General features: G+C 42.3%; 1 protein-coding gene and 1 pseudogene across 1 annotated transcript; both read right to left on the reverse strand.

The window, feature by feature from the left end:
* LOC131332487 (ent-kaurene oxidase, chloroplastic-like) overlaps positions 1-4,642 on the reverse strand; it is a 61,004-nt pseudogene extending 56,362 nt beyond the window's left edge.
* On the reverse strand, positions 1,860-2,371 carry LOC131332490 (ent-kaurene oxidase, chloroplastic-like). The gene has a single exon (XM_058366762.1). The coding sequence runs from the start codon at positions 2,316-2,318 to the stop codon at positions 2,034-2,036; it is 285 nt and encodes a 94-aa protein (XP_058222745.1). The 5' UTR covers positions 2,319-2,371; the 3' UTR covers positions 1,860-2,033.
* Positions 4,643-11,737: the final 7,095 nt, after the last annotated feature.

Genomic DNA, 11,737 nt, shown 5'->3' on the forward strand with positions numbered 1-11,737 from the left:
CCTAAAATCCAAACAAAACGGAATCGTCAGTTCTTATTATCAAATTGAGTTCGAGATCGGCTTACGATTATAATATCCAATCCTAGGATTTGTTTGCAGTGAAAATGACGGCTCAGGATGTGTTTAGATAATTAATACCTATTAAAGACATTTTCAATATTAACAAATGTTCTTAACTTGTCCTTGAAAGGTATTAATTATCAAAACACGGCCTGGACCGTCATTTTCCCTTGTTTGCATAGTACTTTTCACTCAATAATTCCAGGGTAAACAATAATGATGCATGCATGCATGATTACGAATAGAATATCCAATCGTTGAGGGATTTTTTTGCTTCCCCTTTTTGTTTACTTTTCACACGGGTAAACAATAATGATGCATGCATGATTACGTGCTCCAACATGCTGACGAATTGTTCAAACTTCAAAGGGAATATTATGGGATTGTAGCCCCGGCCGTTTCTGAAAAGAAAATAAGTATTTATTTTTTAAAAAGTTTATTTTAAATTTAAAAATTATGTGCTTATGTAAATATTTTTTTTATTAATATGGATCTTGTATGATAGATATCATTAAGATCTTTAATACAATGTAAAAAAAATTAAAAATTAAATTTTTTTTTTCATCTACATTATTTTTTAATTTGAAAATATGAAATAAGTACTTATTTTTTTAAGAAGATGTTCTGGAACGGGCCTACTATCTCTTTCTTAGATTTTAGATTATTGATTTTGTTTTAGATTCAAATTTTAGATTCTAGAGAAGCAATAATAGTGTTTGCTGCAATTTTAAATTGTAGATTAAATGTTACAAAAGCCGACGAATAGTAATTGCCGTAAAATTTGCAAAATAAAAGATTGTTGCTATGAATCTATTTTGTCCTTGACCAAGAGGTAAAATCTAAACTAAAACATAATAGTAGTAAAATCTAAAAAAATATGCTAATTAACATAGTATGTCCTAATCTTATTCTAACAACTATGATGCATGATTTACACTGCAACAAAAAAAATAATTTAACATTAAAGCTCATTTTCGGAGTGAAAAATTATCTTCTTGTTCGGCCCATATCGAACCGAAATCCTAGCTATGCCAATTTTTGTTCAACTAGATTTTGTTTCAGCTCAAGTCTCGCCTTCCCACCTTTTCTTGCCACGGTGTAATAACAATGTCTACACTGATCAATTCCAAGTGGTTGGTCTGGTGGTGGTGAGCGTGTGGACTATCTCACCTCTATGCAGACACGTGATGTAAAAATAGCTATAGCTAATAGAGGGTTGGAAGGAATAATTCAAGGTGAATACAAGTTGACCCGGAACTGGAATTTTCATAAGGTTATTGTTCATGCCTAGCTCTAACCAGTGAACAGTACTGCGGATTATGTTTCTGACCTCGAGACATCGTCCCAACCAAAGGCACAATAGCAGGCCCCAGGGTCCCAAGAAAATGGAGACAATACCTCACAAACAAGGCCTCAAGCAAGCAAGACCATGCACACAAGAACTAAAAACAAGAAAACCTGCCTGAGCACTAAAGTAGGATGAGAATTACCCAGCTATCACCGCAAACTCACAGCTATAACTGCTTCAGTGTTATGGAGATAGAAAAATCACGCATGAAGAAGAAGGCAGTGTAACTTTATACAGATTGACCCACAAACAAGCTCATGGGCGGAGCTAAGTAGAGGGGGGAATGACATGGACCACCCTCGGTTTCATAAATAGTGTTATTTTATACTTATGGAGTAGTGATTTAAAAGGTAAATAGTTTGAATTATAAAAAAAAATGTCTCGATGGCTTTCATTTAAAGAATACAGGAGAATTGAATCAAGACTTTATTCGTTATAACAAAAAACAAATATCAATATTGATTTAGTTTACGCTTAACCTTTTTCTTTCACATGTTTACACACAAAAAAATATTAAAAATATAAGTGGAGTTTCATTAACCAGCGTCACCTTGAAATAGAAATATTGGCTTCACCGCTTAGCTCTAAGCAATGGACCAAAGAGTTGGCCTTGTGTTTGCTATGCTCAATTTCTTGGCCTTATAATTGCGTGCATTGGATGAAGTTTCTGATTGATGATTCCAACAATATCGACATTTTCTTCCTCCCCGCCTTCCAGTCTCCACTCAAACTCTTGCACCAATCTCCCGATTGCAGTGAAAGCAATCAGCATCGCTTGTTGATAACCCGTGCACGCCCACTTTCCCCCTCCAAACGCCATTGTCTTGTGCATATCATTGCGATCGTATTTCTTGTCCAAAAATCTATCAGGGTTCCATTTTTCGCGTTTCTCCCACTGATTCTCGTCCATGTTACATCCGTAAAAGTTGATAGCAAATCTATAAGAGCAACAAATTTAAGAGTTAAAATGGCTTGGCCACTGGCCAAACGGGCATAGTCTTGGGAGTCTCCGGAAACAACATTACAGCAAACATGCGAAGGAGAAAAGAAGATCAAACCTTGTAACTGCTAGCAGAGGCCATCAGGATATATTATCATTTCTCGTTGTTTTAAATTATTAAATAGAAACAGAGTAATTTAAAAAGATGAATTTTTTTGAGGGAATTGGGGCTGTTGGAGAGACATATAAATAAATAGTGTTATAATCAAACAGACGAATGTTTATCTTTGTTTAATCACTTTATTTACAGAAGAAATCAGTTTTATTTTTCCAGAAATCCTTGAAGAAAAGAATATCAATTGAATGTCACAATTTGTCCTCATGCCAGGCCTTTCACTACGGGTCCGGCTTCTCTCCAATCCAATGGTTTGGACTAGATGAGACAATCTAGATTGGGACCATCCCTTGATAGATTCAATAGATTTTTTTATACACTTTTACCGGTAAAAGTGTAAAATACATTCAAACCGTTGTTTGCAGCAAATGAACGGTTCCGATCAGAACTGCCTCCACCCGTCAAAAATATGGACCGGAGAGGATCCATTTCCTCTCACTAAACCATCATTTTGCTGAACATATACTAGTATAAATAGGTGGTTCCATCTATTATGATGGGCTATGATGCAACCAGGGCTTATAAATAGGTAGTCAAGGTCCCTACTCCAACCCTAGCCTCTTTTCTCATATCATCCTATATATCGTGTGTAAGACTAAGATCAAGATCAAGATAAGGGTTTTGGAGGCGGAAGACAAATAACCACACACTAAGGTTTTCATCCTCACACACTAAGGTTTTCATCCTCCATGGCGACAGGTATGCATTCGGTATAATTATTTTCTTCAATGGTTTGACATGAGATCTTGGGTTTAGGGTTTCTTATGAAATCCTACATGATAATCTTTTATATCTAAAGGAAAATACCTCAGTTCCAGCAGGAATATAGTATCCTCCAATTTCTGTATCTCCATAGGCAAATCGAAGAAAAGGTATCAGAATAGGAGTGTATTTTCTCAGCGTTTCGTGGAAAACGGCCTCCAAATACGGGAGCTGGCACAACATTTCCTCAGTGATCTTGTCGGACCCGCAAATGCTTTGAACTTCTTGATACAGACGATCCTGTTTGATCGGGGAAAGAAATAGAAGAAGTGCATGTAAGCTAAGCTGACTCAAACATCCCAAGTTAATGATTTTGTTTTGTGATCAAATTAGGGATTGAAAGTGGAAACCAACCTGCAGCTTTGGATTCTTTGCAAGTTCAAACACGGCCCACTCTGAGGTGACCATAGTAGTGTCTGATGACAAAAGAATCACTTCCCAAAGCAACATAGCAATTTGTTTCCGGGTTAGTTCTTTCCCTTCCCTTAACATACCAAGTAAAAAGCATTTGCCTTGCCCCTGGCGGTTGTAACGTGGTTTTGTCCGATGAAAAAATAATTATCCGCAATAAAATAATAAAATTCGTTTGACAATAGGGTTGTTAACGAACTCAGCTCAAGCTGAGCCAACTGCTAGGTTTACAGCTCAAGATTCAAGTGAGCTCAAGACTCTAGCTTAGAGATCATGCAGTCCAGCTGAGCAAATAGACTCAAGTGAGCTCAAGACTCAAGAAGATCAAACGGAGATTTTACCAGCTCAACTATACTGCACGATCTCTAACTAATTGGAGTCTTGAGCTCACTTGAGTCTTGAGCTGTAACACTAGCAGTTGGCTCAACTTGAGCTGAGTTCGTTAACAAGGGTTACGAATATTCTTATCGCTTGTTGGCTTTCTTTCATAAGCAATAAGGTAACCCATAGATGCCAAACAATCTGAATAATCGGTTGGTGGATCCGGGTTTTAAAACATTGATTGAACAAAACGGGTGGTTAATAGGCAAAATTAAGGCAGGGTACCTCTTCAGAAGTGACTCGTTTACTCTTCTCCTTGATGAGGGCCATCATCACTGCTTGCCTACGAAAGTTCAATTTTCTCTATTCTTCTTTCCAAAGTCTTGTTTGGGATCCATTTTAGGTAAGGGAAGAACTCTCTCCAATCTACGTCGAGCGCAGCCTCCACAAGGTCCTTGAATAAAATCCCAAACATCTCGTGTTTCGATAACCTGCCAAGCTCCTCAACGTAAATAGATTGCACAATATCACTCCCTACAGTCTGCAAATCCCATCCCATTTTTTCACTTTTAATAGGTCCCGTAGAAAGATTTTGCGAAAAAGATGGGTAACGAATAGTTTAAGAAACATAACAATAAAAACTCGCCTCTTTCATTGTAATCCAAAAAGTTCGGATTGAAATACATTCCTGAAGTTTACAGGTTGAATACCATTGTTCTTCACATGAGCATGGAAGTCTTTTACAATATTAGCTATCATAGTGTCTCTATGGCACCGAGGTCGCCTCTGAAAATTGAGAAGAGATATTTGGTAAACGTAAGAAAATAGAAACAGATTATATAAACAAAAGAAAGCGCGCGCACAGACTCTAGAGGAGAATAATTATGCAGCACAAACCTGAGCATTTGGTCCCAAAACATTTTTGATTATATGTCGCTTTCGCGGTTTCGTGGAAATCATTTTAATCACTCGAAACTGTTGCGGAAATAAGGATCAAACCAAAAACACACAAAGAAACACACACACCCAATTGAACACAGAGACAACGGATTTACGTGGTTCGGCAAATCGCCTACTCCACGGACAACTGATTTGTATTTGGAGGATTTACAAACTCTCACCCAATCCCAGTGTATACCCACCCAAACTCACAAACTCTCAGATCTCTGTGTTACTTTACAATAGCAAACTACTAGGGTATATATAGGGAGGAGTAAAACCATGTTCACAGCCACGCCAGAGAAGAAAATTTCCATTGAGACTTTTAATGCAGCTTTATCCCAAAGCTTCCTTTTGTCAAACATAGCTGCTGGAGGGGATGAAAATTCCCATTGAGACTTTTAATGCAGCTTTATCCCAAAGCTTCCTTTTGTCAAACATAGCTGCTGGAGGGGATTTTGAGCCAATCCTCTGAAGATCTTCTTTGACCAAAATCCTCCCTCTTGTGAAAACGTGAGAAAACTCCAATCTTCAACAATCTCCACCTTGGCGAGAAATCACCTCCCAGACACAATCAAGCTGCCTCCAAATACAATCCAAAAACTTGAACAAACAGACTCTCTACAAACTCTAACAAACAAAGAGAGACAAGAGAGCAAACAACAAAAGCAAACAACATTGCTCTCAAAACCGGACAAACAAACAGACTGACTGCAGATAATAGATGCTCTTAACAAATTCAGAATTCCGAAACAAACCAACAGAAGAGCCAAATTTCCAAAGTCTTCGAGTAAACTTCAGAAAAAATTCGGACAAGTCGTGCGACAACTCAAAAAACCCGGCAACAGATTCAGATACAAATTCAGATGCTTGACCCACATCAAGCCAGATGCTCAATCTTGATTGAGCCAGGCGCCCCAGAGGCGCATGCACCCCGAAGGTGCTTAACATTGAATCAGGTGGACTGAGCTTGAACCACCATCAAACTCACTCCCAATAACTTCAGCGGACAGATCTGCAGTAGATTCAAAATCAAATTCCCCAATAACGGTGGCAGCTCCACCTTCAGCTTTACTCCCTTCAAGGAAGTATAGGTTGTTGCGTCGGATGCCTCTCATCACAACCAGATTCTTTGAACTAATCTCGAGAGCTCCACCTTGCACAGAAATCACTAAACCTGTGGACTCTAAAGCTCCCAAAGAGATGAGATTTTGCTTCAGGTTCGGGACATACCGAACATCAGACAAAACAAATACAGATTCATCATACAAAAACAAGCTGATTTTACCTATCCCCATAGTCTTACAGGCATGGCCATTGCCCATAATAACTGAATCTCCATCCAACTCCTTGAAGCTGGAGAACAAGTCCCTATTGGGACACATATGATAGGTACAACCAGAATCAAATATCCACTTATCAGGATGGATAGCTAGTGATGAACTGACAAGAGCAACATCTTCATCCTCCATAAAAATAAAGTTGGCATTGGAATCCTCTGTGTCCTTCACTTTCTTCAGTGTTGGACAATCTGCCTTCCAATGCCCTTTCTGACGACAATAGGCACATACATCTATCGGAATGCGGAATTGAGGGGCTCCTCTCGATTGGGGCCGAGAGTTGCCTCTCACAATCAGAGCTTCAGTTGTCGTGTCCCTGTGAGTCTCCTTGTCTTTCCTGCGATACTCATTATTGATCAAAGCATTGGACACTATTTCAAACTTAATCTCTTCTTTACCATACAACAGAGTAGTGATCAGGTGATCATACTCATCAGGAAGAGAATTCAGCAGCAGCAGTGCCTTATCCTCGTCAAGGATATTGGCATCCAGATTCTGTAGATCAGCAAGTATCTTATTGAACTCATTTAAGTGTTCAATCATCGGGGTACCTGCACGGTGCTGGAAACGGAAGAGCTTCTTCTTCAGGTAGAGGCGGTTCTCTACGCTTTTGGTCATGAACTTATCCTCGAGCTTTTTCCATAATTCTTTAGCCCTCGTCTCCTTCATAACAGAATACTTCTGATCTTTTGCAAGACACAAACGGATTGTGCCGCAAGCTTGGCGATTCAATCTATCCCAGTCTTTCTCCACCATATCATTGGGCTTATCCTCCAATGCAATATCCAACTCTTGTTGGATCAATACATCCTTCACCTCGCACTGCCACATGCCAAAGTTATTGGTGCCATCGAATTTCTCCACCTCGAACTTGGCATTGGACACCGTTGTCCTCCGCATAGAGCCTATAGAGGGCTCGGTGACAACATTTTCAGATGCTTCGGCCATCGGGACTCCTTAGGAAAAATCCCCGAAAAAGAACCGTCGCTCAGAAACGCTAATAGCGTTTATAGGCTGCGTTGAACTATAGCAGCAACTTTGGAGAGGAATCACGCAAAACAAAGTGTACGGTTGGATCTGGGACGTCGAGATAGTCAAAAATTAACTACTCACACGCTGAAATCGGAATAAGAATGGCTCTGGAATCGCGAAAACAAAACGTAGTCGGCTGACTAGGTGCGGCTGACTGGACTGATCAAAACTAGCTGGTCAAAAAACGTCGAAGAGTAAATTGACCGGTCAAACGTCTTCTAATGAACCAACAAGCAGGTACAGGAAGCAGATTCAGCTTCTTCTTCAACCTTTGGACAAAGCGTGAACACACGCTAACTAGCCTTACACGCTCCACGATTGAACGGCGCGTGAGAGGTAGTTACTGCTCCGATTGAGATGGGTTTTACACCAATCTCTTCGTACCGACGATACGAACGGGATGAACAGATCAGATCAAGTTTTCAAGCAGTTTCGAAAACCTGCAATTTCGGACAGAACAAAAAATGGCGGTGGTTTCGCAAGTTTTGGTTCCCTAGTGCTTTGATACCAATTGTTGCGGAAATAAGGATCAAACCAAAAACACACAAAGAAACACACACACCCAATTGAACACAGAGACAACGGATTTACGTGGTTCGGCAAATCGCCTACTCCACGGACAACTGATTTGTATTTGGAGGATTTACAAACTCTCACCCAATCCCAGTGTATACCCACCCAAACTCACAAACTCTCAGATCTCTGTGTTACTTTACAATAGCAAACTACTAGGGTATATATAGGGAGGAGTAAAACCATATGTTCACAGCCACGCCTCTGAGAGCACTGTTGTTTGCTTCTATAGTTTGCTCTCTTGTCTCTCTTTGTTTGTTCGAGTTTGATATACAAATTCAGATGCTTGACCCACATCAAGCCAAATGCTCAACCTCGATTGAGCCAGGCGCCCCAGAGGCGCATGCACCCCGAAGGTGCTTAACATTGAATCAGGTGGACTGAGCTTGAACCACCGTTATTGGGGAATTTGATTTTGAATCTACTGCAGATCTGTCCGCTGAAGTTATTGGGAGTGAGTTTGATGGTGGTCAATCTCCACCTTGACGACAATTCTCCAAAAAGTCCGATGCTGCCCCCAAATACAATCCAAAAACAGAACAAACAGACTCTCTACAAACTCGAACAAACAAAGAGAGACAAGAGAGCAAACTATAGAAGCAAACAACAGTGCTCTCAAAACAGAACAAACAAACAGCAAACAACAGTGCTCTCAAAACAGAACAAACAAACAGACTGACTGCAGATAACAGATGCTCTTAACAAATTCAAAATACCGGAACAAACCAACAGAAGAGCCAGATTTCCGAAGTCTTCGAGTAAACTTCAGAACAGATTCGGACAAGTCGCGCGACAACTGTCGTCAAGGTGGAGCTTGAACCACCATCAAACTCACTCCCAATAACTTCAGCGGACAGATCTGCAGTAGATTCAAAATCAAATTCCTGCAGTAGAAATGTAGGTCAGAGATGAGAGAGTGTGGTGAGTCTGTTTGTTCTGTTTTTGGATTGTATTTGGGGGCAGCATCGGACTTTTTGGAGAATTGTCGTCAAGGTGGAGATTGACCACCATCAAACTCACTCCCAATAACTTCAGCGGACAGATCTGCAGTAGATTCAAAATCAAATTCCCCAATAACGGTGGTTCAAGCTCAGTCCACCTGATTCAATGTTAAGCACCTTCGGGGTGCATGCGCCTCTGGGGCGCCTGGCTCAATCGAGGTTGAGCATTTGGCTTGATGTGGGTCAAGCATCTGAATTTGTATATCAAACTCGAACAAACAAAGAGAGACAAGAGAGCAAACTATAGAAGCAAACAACAGTGCTCTCAAAACAGAACAAACATTTCTACTGCAAACAGACCTCACAATTTCCTTCAATGGTCTCTCACTCAAGAGAGATACAAACCCCAAGCAGAGGACTCCAATTTATAGCCAAAACCTGGAGCCCTATTCATGAGCCACGAGAGGCTCATTTACAATTTGGGGGCAGCATCGGACTTTTTGGAGAATTGTCGTCAAGGTGGAGATTGTTGAAATCAGCACATGGGCTGCTGAAGTGTGGCTCCAATTCTCTCATTGGTCAAAGATGGCAGCCTTGGTAGCCTTTGTAGACTTCAAAAGATTTGCCTAAATCTTGAAAATCCCAGGCATGGGATTGCAGTAAATGAGCCTCTCGTGGCTCATGAATAGGGCTCCAGGTTTTGGCTATAAATTGGAGTCCTCTGCTTGGGGTTTGTATCTCTCTTGAGTGAGAGACCATTGAAGGAAATTGTGAGGTCTGTTTGCAGTAGAAATGTAGGTCAGAGATGAGAGAGTGTGGTGAGGTGAGAGACCTCACTTAGGCTGCCATCTTTGACCAATGAGAGAATTGGAGCCACACTTCAGCAGCCCATGTGCTGATTTCAACAATCTCCACCTTGACGACAATTCTCCAAAAAGTCCGAAGCACCTTCGGGGTGCATGCGCCTCTGGGGCGCCTGGCTCAATCGAGGTTGAGCATTTGGCTTGATGTGGGTCAAGCATCTGAATTTGTATATGAATCTGTTGCCGGGACTTTTGAGTTGTCGCGCGACTTGTCCGAATCTGTTCTGTGGGGCGCGCGGACGCGCGTCAGATCTACGCGGCGCGTGAGACGCACGCGCAGGAGTTGGGCTGGCACACGCCAGCACATGTTGGGCACACGCTGGCACACGCCAGGCGTGTGTGGTCAACGCCACATGGGCGGTCAACGCTGACTAGGCGATGAGTCAGCGGCCCAGTCAGCAGCCACGTCAGCGACCACGTGGCGGTGCCACGTCAGCAGGAATGTCCCATTTTGGTGACACGTCAGCGGTCAACTGTCCACGTCAGCCGGTCAACGCTGACGTGGCAGTCATGACAGAACTCGCGGTGAACACGCCGCCGTCGAACGGAGCGTTCTGCTTCTGTGGTGCTCGGTTCGCGACGGGCCTTGGTGCGTTGGAATCGTCTCGGAGAGACGCACGAGACTCAGTGATCAAACTGAGTTTTTGATCAGAATTCCGTGACTGGTGGAGATTGTTGAGATTTGGCTTCATTCTCGTTTGTCAAAGACTAGCAGCCTTTCTTGACAATGGAAAGATCTACACATTTGCAGGTGTCAAAGACTAGCAGCCTTTCTTGACAATGGAAAGATCAGCTATGTGTTGTTGAAGATTGGCAAAGATTTGGAAAATCTTAGGCGTGGATACTGGAGTCAATGCCACAAGCGTAGCATTGAAACCACGGTTTGGGTTTTGCCTATAAATTGGGAGCTTTGCTCCATGGTTTTGTATCTCTCTTGAGTGAGAGACCATTGAGGGAAATTGTGAGGTCTGTTTGCAGTAGAAATGTAGGTCAGAGATGAGAGAGTGTGGTGAGGTGAGAGACCTCACTTGTAAAGCTTAACAAACAGACTGACTGCAGATAACAGATGCTCTTAACAAATTCAGAATACCGGAACAAACCAACAGAAGAGCCAGATTTTCGAAGTCTTCGAGTAAACTTCAGAACAGATTCGGACAAGTCGCGCGACAACTCAAAAAATCCCGGCAACAGATTCATATACAAATTCAGATGCTTGACCCACATCAAGCCAAATGCTCAACCTCGATTGAGCCAGGCGCCCCAGAGGCGCATGCACCCCGAAGGTGCTTAACATTGAATCAGGTGGACTGAGCTTGAACCACCATCAAACTCACTCCCAATAACTTCAGCGGACAGATCTGCAGTAGATTCAAAATCAAATTCCCAATAATGATGGCAGCTCCACCTTCAGCTTTACTCACACATCACCTACGAGGAGGCTAAAACAAAGTGCTCTGTGATTGGGCACGGTGCGTTCGGGGTTCAGTCGCGGAAGATCTGGTCTTGCAAGGAGACACTCGGTCAGTTGGTAGATACACTTCCGGTGTGGGGGTGGTGAAACTTCTGATGGCTAGCAGTGACACAGGCGCTTGACTAGAGGGGCAGAACGGGATTGACGAACGCGGATTACAGCATCCAGGGGGTGATGCGGGCGCTCAAGCAGCAGAGGAGCGCGGATAGAAATGGAACAGTCACGGAATTCTGATCAAAAACTCAGTTTGATCACTGAGTCTCGTGCGTCTCTCCGAGACGATTCCAACGCACCAAGGCCCGTCGCGAACCGAGCACCACAGAAGCAGAACGCTCCGTTCGACGGCGGCGTGTTCACCGCGAGTTCTGTCCAGATAGAACCCAGTTCCGAAAAGTGATTGTGTTTGTGTTCTGGTTTGATCCTTAGTTTCCGCAACAGAAACAACCATGCATTTGTCGGAAGTAAGCGTCGATAGGGCTTTCGGTAGCTTTCTTGTCGAGATGGATGAGAATCTGGTCACCATGGCCTAAAACGAACATCAGAGAGGCTGTAAGTAAACAA

This window comes from Rhododendron vialii, chromosome 7a (assembly GCF_030253575.1).
Source record: "Rhododendron vialii isolate Sample 1 chromosome 7a, ASM3025357v1".
NCBI lineage: Eukaryota > Viridiplantae > Streptophyta > Magnoliopsida > Ericales > Ericaceae > Rhododendron > Rhododendron vialii.